The following is a 13,500-nucleotide window of genomic DNA, read 5'->3' as shown; positions in this document are numbered from 1 at the left end:
TGTATTACCTAGGAATAATGTGTATTTATTATGTAACAGACTAAATCATTCCCATTTGACTATGAAAATATTTTGGAATACTGCTGTTACCAGTGCTGTGCCACCTTACCTGTAATTCAGGCACTGAGTATAAAACACACCTGGAGGAATCAGGATCTCTGTGCCAGCCCTTGCTTCACCAAACTCAATTTATCATCCCTGCTTCCTCCCTGCACCAGTTTCTAGGCTGCAATTATAAATAACAAAGGACAAATTCTCAGTTTCCTAGAGAAAATGGCCCCTGATGGTTGTTTTAGGAACACACATTTCCCTGTCTTTTTGGAAAGATACAAATATCTAACTTTCTATGTTGATAAATAACATATCACAGTGAAATTCACTTTTTTTTCCCTTTCAATTGCCTGTGAGTGCAGCAAACTGAATTCCCTCAGGCTGGTGAAAAATAGGTCAGCAGTGTCCAGGCTTTCTAAAGATATTCCTCCCTGAAAGGCATCTCCTGGAAAGGCTCACCAAATTCAGATTCCTTAAAAATGGCAGTGAAACTTCCACCCAGCTCCCACTGCCCTCCCAGGCACTCTGCAGTGGCTCTGGAATACAAAAGAATTGTCTGGGACCCAAATATCAGGAAATAAATTCATCTTATTTCCAGTTCACAGGGAAATTCACTGGCCTCACGCAGGTCTTTTAAAGCTCCTTTTTTTCCACAGTAAACCCAACTCAGACTGAAAGGAAACATCACAAAAGTGAACTTAATTCCTGCTAAATTAGTAAATATTTAGGTTTTTGCTTTAAATTATGAATAACTTTTGAAACAGTAAACTCACCTTGAACTGAAAGAAAACATAACAATCGTAAACCTGATTTATGCTAAATCAGTAAATATTTAGTTTTTGCTTTAAATTATGAATAACTTTTGAAAACAAGAAGATTTTGTGACAAGGTAACTCCAGCAGTTGGGCTGTGTGTGGTTAATGATGCTCCTGTACCCCTTCAGACCAGCTCCAGGGGCTGCATAATTGTTTTTCTGTCAACCTATAAATTCTTGAGTAACAACAAAATTATTGTGATTTTTCTTACTAAATTATTCATATCTCACAAAGTACATAAGCAGGCCCATGAATCACTGAGCATGTAACAATCATATCTAATGGCATTTCTTCTTTTAAGGAAAAAAAAACAGGTTTGACTTTGTAATCTTGTTCAAAAATCAGTGTTCTAATCTGATATTTACATTTTAAACTTGAAAGTTCCCTTGATCAGAGTTTTTGTCTGAAGGATTGCTTTTAATCATGTTTTCCACTTTTAATTCTATTAGGATTATTAATATCACTGCAAGAAATAAATTGGGTTTATAATGAACTACAGCAGGGCTCATAAACTGTGCTTAAAGTGATGCAATTACTTTCAAAATCACTCTAAGTTGTTTGTGTTTGACTTTTTAGGACTTAAATGCAAAACCAACATCTTATTCTTTTGTAGAAATGAAATAAATCTTTCAAGGAAACTTGCAATATACTAGTGACAATATTTATTTTACATTCCCTGGCTGCAGTGCTGAAGCTGCCACTTGTTCTTAGGTGTATTTAAACTGAAAAATACAGCCCAAAATTTAAATAATAACTTCTATTTCCAGAAATAGGGAAAGAAATCAAGACAACTCTCAGAATTATTAACTCACTTTTCTGTAGTGAACATGATTAAGGGGTTACAGCAAAAGCCAATATAAATTAAATGGCCACAGTAAATAATACATGAGGCAAAATCCCCTTTGTTTCAGGAAAAGTTGCACTAAACCAGAGGCCTAAGGGCATTTAACTATTAAAAAATACCTAAATTTCATTCAATAATAATAACATACATCAGGGAGATCTATAATTATGGTTTGTGAGGAGATTTAGGTCAATACACAAGGTAAGGTGAGGACAGATTTAAATTCTGCCCAAGTCAATGGAAGGTCAGCAGGAGAAAAGCTCTGGATATTGCTCCAGGGAAAGAGAGGGGAGCAGGAAAAGAGCACAAAAACTGATTTTTCAGACAACATGAGAGTACTAATCATAAATATTTAGGAGTTCAAATCCAATCTTTAAGTCCAGAATTAATTTACAGTGGGGGAAAAAAGTTAAGAACTTTGTGTTGAACTGGGTCCACCTGCACATAGTTCATCAACTGGTGAGAAAAAGAGTGAAATTAAATCTAAAAATATTTCAATAAAACAAAGGTTTGCATCAGCAGCCCCAAAACTTCAGGAAAACAAACCAACCCACCAATATTTAAGCACAATTTGGAGACAGCAGCAGAAAAGGGCATTTCTTGGGGTAGCTCATTAGCACCATGCAGTCTCAGGTGAAACATTTATCAAGCATACAAAAAGGCCTAAAAGTGAAATATAGTAATTAAGAGCTGGGCTTTATCGATTGCAGGGCTTAAGTAATTTTTCAGAAGCCAGGTAAGATTTAATAAGCATAAGTAGTTAAAGATCCTGCCCTGGCTCTGCCATCAGGGTGTAATTGAGGCGGTAAAAAAGATCAGCTGAACGTGTGTTGATTACCACCTTATCTTTGAAAGGCAATTAAGCACCTCAATCATTGCAACAAGATTTGATTGTGCAGCCTTTATTGGACATTGATCTTTCCGCAGAGCAGCTGCATTTCCCATTAAGTGACAGCAGCAGAGTTTAACTGGGACACCCGAGCCCGCTGACCCGGCCCAGGGGTGACAGCGCCGCTGCTGCAGCTTCAGGTGCCCACAAGGATCATTATTATTTAAAGAGGTGCTACAAGGAGGAGCCACCTGATCCTCGGCGTTTCGTTTCTCTGGAGTAGTTAAAGGAGGTGAAACAAAGCTCTGGGACGTCATCTCTGCCTCATTTAAACATCAGCAAAGAGATAACTAAGGCGAGGCTTGCAGGGGAGCTAAACTTTGTTTTGAATGGGAGGCAGAGCAGATCAAATCTGTCAGAAGTCAAAAGGGTCATCCTGTGGATCAATTATCCCTGAGTGCTGCAGAATTTTTTGAGACAGGGTGGTACAAATCTTCCTGGCCTCCAATATCTTGCATTCAGGCCAAAACCTGAGCAATAAAAAATAGAGAAGTTGGTATTTATAGCAAAACAAGAGTGGAAGTCAGATGAAACATCTCACCTTTGAAAAAAGCGGCTGGGTTTATAGCCACACATGATGAAAATTATTTCATGATTTAATAACTGAAGTTATCCCTGACAAAGAGCTCATTTTCCCTCTGAAGAAGTGCAAGCCCTCATGAAAGGAACGAGCCATCCCATATCTGCACTCTGCCCTCAGACATCTCCCAGTTCATCCTTTAGCACCATCAACTTCCCGAGAGCAAGAGGTCCATTGATTTTCATGTAATACAAGAAAATATTACATTTGCTTAATTGTTACACAGTGAGATCATTGAACAAGAGATCAGGGCTCCATTTAATGCTGCAAGCAGCACGGAATTGCAGCAATCAATAGGGCAGTTTGTCAGGGATGTTCTCCAAGGAGCCCTGCCCATCACTGCAGGCCAGGGGCTGCTGCTGCAGCTATTGGAAAACAGGTAAGCAAAGTCAGCAGTGCCCATTATCAGAAATCAAACCAGCTGCAGGGAGAGGAGCTGCAGCTCCAATGAAGAAATGTATTTATGGTCTGGTAATTAAAAACCATTTTATCAACCTTGTGTTGAGCCTAAACCTTTACAGCCAGGTATTGATGAGCTCTCTGGCAGTGAGTGAGCAGTATTTGACTTTAAACTTATGGGCTGCGGGGAAAATCAGCTCGAGGAAAATGCTAACTGCAATTTTTCTTATTAACGAGGGTCCTGGTAATGCCATCTCTGCTTCTTTGAGGCATTTAACTTGTGGCAAGAATATTCTCCAAAATTTACCAGTGCAAGCACTTCTCTGCTGGAAGTGTTTATTGCTGCTTTTAGAAAAGCCACATGTGTTGCTTCATTAAGTGGAAAACACTTTTTTATCTGGAATGAAGTTAAAAAGTATTTAAATGACATTATACTGTAGCTTGATAATGATTTATTGAGGAAAAGTGATTACCCTTCAAAGCAGCCCCTACCCATTTCACATTTCTTTTTTGACTCGTGACAACTGGAATGACCAATTCCATCACCAGCTGAGGGATTTGGAACTGGCAGCATTAACTGCTGGCACTAAATCCCAGCACCAGCAGTAGATCCTGCACAGGTCTCCCTGTTTCCATTAATTCCAGATTTCCACCATCCAAACAGTTCCCCAAAAGCTTTTTATTTTTGCCCAGGTTTCCAACTGATATGAAGTTGTTTTGTCATTGTTTGTGCCTAAAGCTGTGCTTGGTTGCAACTGGAGCAATCAGTTATTTTGCATTCAAAAACTGAGATATTCTTGTAGTATTCTTCTCATTCTCCCCATTAATTAAAAGCACCAGCAATTTGTGAATTAGCACAGGGAGCTAAATCTTCTACATCACTTAGATTTTGTACTTACCTATAAAGCAATCAAAAGAAAAATAACACCACACATCTGGAGCTCAAGAATTGCAAAAGATACAAGCACCAAATGTATTTTGGACATTTTATTTAAATATCATTTCAAGAAATGTGATACAGCCATTTTGCACTTGTTTTAGGGTGGGCTTTTTTCCCCACCAAAGACTCTTCCAGGTGATGGTGACCACTCAGTGCCAAGGATTTATTCAGACCCAGTGACAATTAATTCATTATGAAATACCTAGACAGGATTACACCTGAGCAGCTTTATCTTTTCAGGAACATTCTGGAAAAGTCAGTGCATTCACAGTCTCCTTGCTTACAGGCTACAATTCAGTTCTCTAAGTTGATAAATGCATCTCTTTAATGAAATGATCACAAGTTTGTCCAGCAGCACCAGTCCCTGAGCTCCAGACATACCCTCAGAAATTCTAATTCTTCAACCTCACACCTCTGCACAAATAAATCTCTCACAACCAAGAAGTCCAGGCAGCTTCCTGAAACAGCACACTGAGTATGAGAACACAGTATAAACCCCAATTTTTTTAGGTGTTTTTAGTCAAAGGCAGCAGATATTTGTACCCAGAACCCACCAGAGGACAGCTATTCAGCTCAGTACATGGCTCCTTCATCTTCTTTGTTCAGAAAATAAATGGTGACTGGGCCATGGCTGGTGTGAACAGTCTCTGTGACACGGGCAAAGAACCAGGAGCCAATTCCATACAGTAAAGTTGGGATGCCTGAGGAGAGATAAAAACACGTTACACACACACAGGGTGAAATCCTAACTGCAAATTCAGAGCGAGGAACGGTGCTCCAAAATGAACTGAGAGGGAAAAAGTACCCCTGGAAAAGCTGCCCCAGAAATATTTTGTCTTTATTTAAATACAGACATCAGTGCTCAACATCTTTCCTGTTGGCACGAGGCAGGAGGCAGGAAAATGCAGGAATTATTAGAAAAAGAAATCAGGAGGAGGAGAACATGAAAGAAGCAAAACATTGCCATGTACACATGATTTCTACTGATTAAATATATATTTATTTATATATTTTATATTTATATTTATATCTTCAAATACTAAACCCAAACTCCCAGAATATCCAATTTAAGTTATTGGAGTCTATGTCAGAGCAGAAATTAAAAAATTAGGCAGTGAATCCATAGATCAACATGAAGCTGCTCTGGGGAAAATCAGATTAGCAGACAAAACTACCAGCTCCAACAGAACTGCAATGGGCAAAAAGGTTCATATATATTTATTTTTTTTTAAGTGACATGTTTTAGCCTTGCCAATTTATCCATCTATTACAGAAATTATTCTATTTATTACAGGGGAAAAAACAGAGCTGGATTAAGGCCTGAGTTCAGAAACACCAAATTTAACATGCTTGAAGCTGAGTGCTTAAGCAAGATTCTGAGGGAAATAGATTGCCTTTTAAATAATGTTTTCCAATCATTTAAGTATGAAACATGAAGGGTAGTTGTGAGAAAAACAAAGGTGTGAGTGGGTGGAAGGAAAAAGAAAATCAGATTTAAAGGTGCTATTAAGAAATCAATCTTTTTGATTATATTTTCTCACTACATCAGGTCAGAAAATTAAGAGCAGCAGACACGTTTTGAAAAAGTCACTGAAGGCTTGTGAAAAAAAAAGGAAATTTTAAGAAATTAAATATGAAAATAAAGAATGCATGAAATGTTATAGCACTGGCACTGTCAATGCTGGCATTCAAATAAGCATTGAATCTGCAGCCAAAGTTCTGGAATAATATACTTCAAAACTATATCTACTTTTATATTAATAAGGTGCTGATAAAGCCTTTTTATTACAAGGATTTCTATTCCAGCAGCACGTTAGGATCCAAGCAGCCTGACCATCCCTGCACCAGACACTGCGTGCCAGAGTTTCGCTCCAGAATTGCTCAGAGGACAAAGTTCCTCCCGGCACTCGGATTTCCAGCTGGAAAACGCTCCCTGCCAAAGGCGAGAGCGGCTGAAACCCCAAGAGCGCGATCTGTGCCTGTCTCAGGGGTCAGAGCCACACCAGCCCGGCCAAAGCCCCGACAGCGCCGAGTTACGGCTCTGCCCTGCCGGAGCACACGGCTCCGAACGCCGGGAGAGGGACAGAGGGGACGGAAAGGAGAGAAGGGGAGGGGGAAAGAGACGAGAGGAGTAAGGAGAAAGGGCGAGGGGGGAAAGAAACGGAGGAGAAGGGAAAGGAGAAGAAGAGGGGACAGGAGAGAAAGAGAGGAATTGAGAAAAAAGAGGAGAAAGTGAGGGAAAGGAGAAAGAGAGGAGAAGGTGAGGGACAGGGGAAATAGAGGAGAAGGTGAGGGACAGGGAAAGAGAGGAGAAGGTGAGGAAAGACAGAGAAAGAGAGGAGAAAGCGAGGAAAGACAGTGAGAAAGGGAAAGAGAAGGAAAAGGAGACGGAGAGGGAGCGGAGCTGCCCGGTGCGAGCCGCGGTCCCGTCCCCCTCAGGCCGCCCCCTCAGGCCGCCTCTCAGGCCGGACTCACCGGCGTTGAGCACCTTGAGGGCGGTGAAGAAGGCGTCCTGCAGCGCCAGGTCCTGAGGCGCCGCACGGGAGCAGTGGTACTTGATGAAGGGGAAGCAGCCGGTGCGCAGCACCAGGTAGTTGGCGCCGTCCACGGGCCAGTTGAAGTGCGAGAGGCCGAACTGGTCGTTGTGCACCGCGCTGTACTTGACGCAGAACGAGGTCCAGTGGGGCAGGCGGCGCTGCCGCAGGTGCTGGCTCAGCACCTCGGAGGCGGCGGGCCGGGCCGGGGACGGAGCGCGGCCCCGCCACAGCAGCAGCGCCACGGCCGCGCCGTGCAGCCGCCGCAGCAGCGCCCGCATCCCGCGGGGCTCCGCGCCTGCGCCCGCAGCGCGCCTGCGCCGCCCGGGGGCGGGAACCGAACGGGCACGGAGCGGGAATGGAACGGGAACGGAGCAGGAATCGCCCGGGAATTGAGAGAGAACGGAGCCGGACAACGGTCCGGGATCGCCCGGGAATGGAGAGGGAATGGCCCCGGGAACAGAGCGGCTCGGGAATGGAAGGGAATTCCCCCCGGTCTGGGCCCCTAATTCGGGAAGGACACTGAGGGGCTGGAGAGTGTCCAGGGCAGGGAACGGAGCTGGGAAGGGGCTGGAGCCCCAGGAGAGGCTGAGGGAGCTGGGAAGGGGCTCAGCCTGGAGAAAAGGGGGATCGGGGGTACACTGTTGCTCTGCACAACTCCTGACAGGAGGGGACAGCCGGGAGGATCGGGCTGGGATCAGGGACAGGAGGAGAGGGAACGGCCTCAGGCTGAGCCAGGGCAGGCTCAGGTTGGACGTTGGGAGGAATTTCTTCCCAGAAAGGCGGATTAGACATTGGGGCTGCCCAGGGAGGGTTGCAGTGCCCATCCCTGGAGGTGTCCCAGGAATTCCTGGGGGTGCCCCTCAGGGCTCTGGGCTGGGCACAAGGTGGGCATGGGCACAGCTGGGACTGGGTGACCCTGGAGGGCTTTTCCAGCCTCAGCGATCCTGGGATTCCGTGACAGACACACCGAGGCTGTGCTGGAGCTGCCCGTGCTGAGGGGATGAACCATCCTGAGCCCCACAGTGAGAGCATCACCAAAAAATGGACAATCGTGTTTTTAGTGATGCTGAGGGAGCACCTGCAGCACCACCCAGGCTCAGGAGTGTATCCAGGTTTACCTGGCAGACCTCCCTAAAAACCTTCAAGTGTCAGACCCCTTCAAAGAAATACTTTAAAATCACAGCCTATATTCCATTTTTCTAATTAAAAGCTAAAGTTTTGAACCATTTAACATTCTATTTGAGAGGGGAGGGAAAAGTCCTGAAAACTGAGAAATGGAAACAGATTTTTTCTTTCAATAATTGCAAGCAATATCTCAAACTCAGCAATCTTAGACCATGGAGCTATCCAGTATGAACATGCTAATTAATCAGTTACTACCCAACAATATGCCCTGATTATTTACTGTACTACATGTGTGTAGAACAAGTAATTATTAATCATCACCAGCAACAAATTTCCCCTTCAAGTTCACCTCCCTGTAATTAATAGAGCATATAGTTTAGCTCTAATATCTTTCTTTAGTGGTGGCTGAGGATAGAAAAGTTGGAATGTGGTATTGTGCTGAAGGGGTGAAATAAAGTATTGAACCTTAAAAGTGATGCAATGCTGTTGTGTTTCATTAATTACATTAATGAAGGTTGTCAATGATTGTAGTTCTTAATCTTTTGTTCTTCATCAATATAACAAGTACTGCAGTCTAAAATGAAATGCAGAGGATCTGTACAATGTAACGGGATGCCTCAGAGCTACAGTATCCTGTTGTTAAATGGATTTGATACGAGTTTTTAAGGATAGCCTTAAAAATGCAGGGATTTGTTACCTTAACCTAGAGGGAAGGTGATGAATTCTCCTGATCTTGAGGTGCTGGAGATATTCCAGGAAAGAGGGAGGGTGAACATTTCATTTCAGAAGACATCTGGAAGTTGTGTTGATAAACTGCTTTTTTTTTTTCTCTGTGCTCAGAGTTGTCATTCTAAATGTGGAAATGTGGGCTAAAAGCTTTTTTTTTTATTTCTTCTACCCAGGGCTTTAAACCCAACTACCTAAAACAGGAGACCCAGTTTCCAGTCTCATCAGCTCCAGGTAGCTCTTTCAGGAGAATGACCTGGTCTGTGCTGCACTGAATTCTGGCTGAAACAAAATCCACCAAGTGCTGCCAGTTAAACAAACATCTCCATTTCCAGCTCTGACTCCTGGGGAGCACAAATCCTTTATTTTAATTGTCTGCATCCACTGCAGTTGCTGCCAAACCTGCTGGCCCTCACCTGCTTCCACGAGCATTCCTGCACTCCCTGCAGCTGAGCAGCCAGCTCCAGCTTTTGCCCAAACCTGGCATTTTTTGGGGCAGTTTCTGATGGAGCCAGCTCCAGCTTTTGCCCAAATCTGGCATTTTTTGGGGCAGTTTCTGATGGGAAGCCACACTTGGGCCACCTTTAATCTTTTGCTTCACACTTGTTCTGTTTTCTTCCCATCCATTTCATGTTCTGAAATTCAATCTACAGTTCAACAACTCTATTACTCTTTTAATGAGTGGGAATAAATAATCCAGTAGTGTGAACAGAATATATTCCTGACTTTTTAACAACATTATAATTTCATTTTAAATCTGCAGCATTGCTAAAACCCACATTTTTGGCACCAGCAGCATGGGAGCTGGACGTGAGAGACTGCCGAGCAGTTTTCAATCCTTCCATCAGCTCAAGGCTCAGAAGTGTTAGTAGTAATTAAAAACTTTCTTTTTCCCCCCCTCAAAATACATTTCACACTTTGCACACGCTGTGAAATCTCTCTCACCAAGGGAACTTTCAGGTCACTTGTTTCCTGCAAACACAGGTACAGTTTTCTTTTGTCGGGGCAGAACAAAGGCAGAAGGAAGTGCAGGTTCCATTTCCTCCCAGGACACTGCAGTCTATCAAGTGCCAGTGAACTAATGAGCCTCTCAGACCTTATGTTGTTCTGGCTTGGATCAAGGCTTCCTTTTCCTTAACCCTTTGCAAACCAGCTCAAGTGCAGCTAAATTCCACCTTGGCAAAGTCTCTGTGGGCTATCCAAACCCAGCACCACACTGATGTAAAACAGCAATAAAACCAGGAGTTAAAAATGCTCCTGTGGATTTTTATTTGAAGCAGTAACCAGCATTTATGCAAATGTTTTTATCTGCAATGAATTAATTCTGTGATCAAAGTGGAAGAGGAAAAAACTCCACAGAAAATAATGTGTCATGCTGAGGGATCAAAGATTTGCTGTCAGGAAAACTGGGGGCTGATCTCATGCAACTGCTTGGTCTTGTTTAGTATTTGTGGTAAAACTGGTTTGGCCTGAGCTTTTTGGGAACTAATCCCAAGGATATTTGCTATTCCTAGGATAAAAGCTCCATGCAGTGAGATCTGCTCTTCCTTAGTAAAATGTAGAGTGTGTTGTCTGTTGGGATATTAAAGATTTGATGGATAAAGATGATTTTACAAATATGATGTTGTCCTTTAACAACAGTGCACAGCAGTTGTGACCAAAAGGGTCACCAGTGTCCAAAGTACAGATGGACAGACCTGCAAAAGTCATAGAATTCTGGGAATCACAGTGCAAGTAGAATTCTATTGATGAATTAGTGCTATTACTGTTCTTTTTGATAATTTGAAAATGACCATGAAAGGACTGCTGCAAAAGTGTTTAGATAACAGAAAAAGCAGCATAACAATAGAGATGGCTCTGCAGAGGAATGTGGGTTGCTGGCATTACTGATGGAGTGGGGCTTAAATTAAAGCATGTATAGGCAAAAGACCCATGGAATAATTTGAGTTGGAAGAGACCTTAAAAATCCTCCAGATCCAACCCCCCTGCCATGGCAGGGACACCTTCCACCATCCCAGGCTGCTCCAAGCCCCATCCAGCCTGGGCACTGCTGGGATCCAGGGGCAGCCCCAGCTGCTCTGGGCACCTGTGCCAGGGCTGCCCACCCTCACAGGGGAAGATTCCTTCCTAATACCCCAGGTAACCCCAATGTCCTTCAGTTTGAAGCCATTCCCCCTTGTCCTGGCACCCCAGGTCCTCCTGAGGAGTCTCTCTCCATCTTCAGGGCCACCCTGAGCTCACCCCAAGCTTCTCCTGTGCAGGTGAACCATGAACCATGCCAGCTGTGCCAGCCTTTCCTCCCTGCAGAGCTGCTCCATCCCTGCCAGTCTCTGCATCTGCCCATCCTGGCAGTCTCTGCACTCCTTTCATTCAGTGCTCAGTGTTTCAGCCTGTTGGAAAGGGAATTTGGGCTCCCAGGGCTCTTTTCAGTGGATGTGCTCCCCCTGCTCAATCAGTGACAAAGGCAGCACGACCCCATTAATGAGATTTTTAACTCACGTGCTGAACTCCAGGAATGCCAACAGGGACATGAGGAGCATTGGGATGATCCTGTGCTTTCCAGCCAGAAAGGTGGGATGTTCCCAGTGCCACAGGCAGCAGCCACAGAGATTTTCTCTCAGTTAATGCTACTTCACACACCAGCTCAGAAGGAAAACCAAACCTGTTCTTACAGATGAGGAAGCCTTTCCAGAAGCATAAGGAATGAGGCACTTGAACATTTTCTGTTAACTATTCTTTCAGAGCATCTGCTTCCCAAGGTTGCTCTTCTTCCAATCTCAGTTTGTTTTCTGCTGTAACTCCTAGAATTGCTTCAATGTCTCGAATTGCCATCTGTAACAGATTCCAGGAATACAAGTTATTTAATGGGCATTATAATGGAATCCAGCAGCCAGGGTGCACAGCTGGCAGTGCCTGCCTTGAAGAGGTAACAGGGTTACACGGGACAGGATGCACCAATTAAATTTAATATTACTTTGGAGACACTGGGGGAAATTATTAGTAAATATGTACAAATCCCAGGTAAATAAAAATACAATTTGTGCTCCTAATTAACTAACAGGTGTTTTATTTCACATATGTTCGTGCACAATGGAGAAAACTTCTCTGTTTTATTTTTCCTCAGTGGTTGCTTTTCATTCCCTCATATTGAAAAATGAGATTTTTTTGTTGTTGTTGTTGCTTATTCTGTAACATGTTGAAATTTAATTATGTCTTCCCCAAAATCTGTCATTTCACACTCTACTGGAAAATCCAGTCAGGGTGGAAAGAAATCTGCTATAAATTATGTGACATGACTGAAGATACAAATATAACACAGCGTTCCCCTTCACCTTTCACAAAACGCACACAGCATCTTGGAAAGTTTTTATGAAGTTAAAGCAAAAGGAGCTCCCTGTGGGCAGCTGAGCAATTCTGTGGGATCAAAAGCAGCTTTGTGAGGAGGGCCTGTCCCAGGGCACGGGCTTGGGTTGGTGATTCTTTGCTGGTTTTGGCTGCAGGGTGGGGGAACCTCCCCAGGGTGAGCCCCTGAGCTTTGTACTTCCCCTCTGGGATGGGCACCTTCCAACAGCACAGAAAATTGGGGACAAAATCCACCTGGAAAGGGATGGCAGGGTGAGGGTGGGAAGGAATGGATTAGTGGCTGCCTCTTAGAAGAAATGAGTGTTAATAATCCAAGCAGTTATTACCAACTGAGAGATTTGTTTCTAATTTAAGATTCTTACCTTGATGGTGTCCCTTTAAAATAAAGCAGGCAATTGTGACAGAACTGTGTGAGGCAGTGCCAACAGCTCCTTTGCTCTTCCAAAGGACACTCAGGAACATTAGATTACAAATAATTTCACTCTCAAGGATGCCTCTTTTCAAAGAAAAAGTTTCAAACTTAAATTTAACTAACGGGTTCTGTAGGAGACCCACTACACTGACCCAGACACTGTAAACCACACACAGGCAGTGATAAAAAAGGAATGGTTTAGCACTTGTTTATGATCCCGCATGAGGTATTTGCAGGCCTTGTACAGAAATTAACCAGGATCGTTAGTTAATTAACACCTCACCTTAAAATTGGTCTCGCCTTGCATATTAGGTGCTGATATTTCTTGATGGATGATGAAGAGATTGCGAGCAAAGGTCAGGAGGACCCCCTGGAGATCCTCTCCGATTGTTCTGTTAATGATATCCAAACAAATGAGTTTACCAATGATTCCCTTCACATGCTTAAAAACAATCGCCCTCTCATTTGTGCCTGCCTGGTGCTGGAATTTAATGAGGATTTTCAATCTCACAAGGTGAAAATCTTCAGGGAGATATGAAAGATGAGGCTCCATTTTAACTTGTCAACGGGAAGGATTTGTGTAATAAATAATTTTTATTAATCAACTTAGCAGAAGTAAGCAGAGAGGTTTCAGCTACTCCAAGTAAAAGGTGACTGCTGAGGAAGGACTGAGGCAGCAGAACACTTGGAACACCCACATCACTTGGGAAAAACTTCAGCCTAAAATTTGGGCAAGACATTTCAGCAGGATCAACATTCCTTGGATTGTTGTGGCTTTTGAGGCTCTGGTTTCCCAGGTCCACACAGGCTCCCCACACC

At 43.4% G+C, this 13,500-nt stretch overlaps 2 protein-coding genes across 3 annotated transcripts in view; both read right to left on the bottom strand.

The window, feature by feature from the left end:
• Positions 1–2,833: 2,833 nt before the first annotated feature.
• C10H15orf61 (chromosome 10 C15orf61 homolog) lies at positions 2,834–7,333 on the bottom strand. 2 transcript variants are annotated; one of them, XM_058811654.1, is made up of 3 exons: positions 6,994–7,333; positions 5,073–5,219; positions 2,834–3,069 (listed from the first exon to the last, which is right to left on the bottom strand). In XM_058811654.1, exons 1-2 carry the CDS (start codon positions 7,331–7,333, stop codon positions 5,092–5,094), a joined length of 468 nt encoding a protein of 155 aa, XP_058667637.1. In that variant the 3' UTR covers positions 2,834–3,069; positions 5,073–5,091. The 2 variants fall into 2 exon arrangements, with proteins under 2 accessions (XP_058667637.1, XP_058667636.1); XM_058811653.1 differs by lacking the exon at positions 2,834–3,069 and having other exon boundaries at positions 4,551–5,219.
• Positions 7,334–11,636: 4,303 nt separating this feature from the next.
• IQCH (IQ motif containing H) overlaps positions 11,637–13,500 on the bottom strand; it is a 50,953-nt gene continuing 49,089 nt past the window's right edge. The window contains exons 21-22 of the mRNA XM_058811101.1: positions 12,965–13,073; positions 11,637–11,738 (exon numbers count right to left, since the gene is read on the bottom strand). Coding sequence (XP_058667084.1) covers positions 11,637–11,738; positions 12,965–13,073 — 211 coding nt within the window. The remainder of the gene's footprint in view (positions 11,739–12,964; positions 13,074–13,500) is intronic.

Source organism: Ammospiza caudacuta, chromosome 10, assembly GCF_027887145.1.
Source record: "Ammospiza caudacuta isolate bAmmCau1 chromosome 10, bAmmCau1.pri, whole genome shotgun sequence".
NCBI lineage: Eukaryota > Metazoa > Chordata > Aves > Passeriformes > Passerellidae > Ammospiza > Ammospiza caudacuta.
Note: the sequence above shows the minus strand (reverse complement) of the source record. Positions and strands in the feature narration are given on the sequence as shown.

Coding starts and splice junctions, on each gene's coding strand:
- C10H15orf61 (XM_058811654.1), bottom strand. CDS start 7,333: ATGCGGGCGCTGCTGCGGCGGCTGCACGGCGCGGCCGTGGCGCTGCTG. Junction 5,220..6,993: donor CCTCAAGGTGCTCAACGCCG/GTGAGTCCGGCC, acceptor ATCTCTCCTCAG/GCATCCCAACTTTACTGTAT.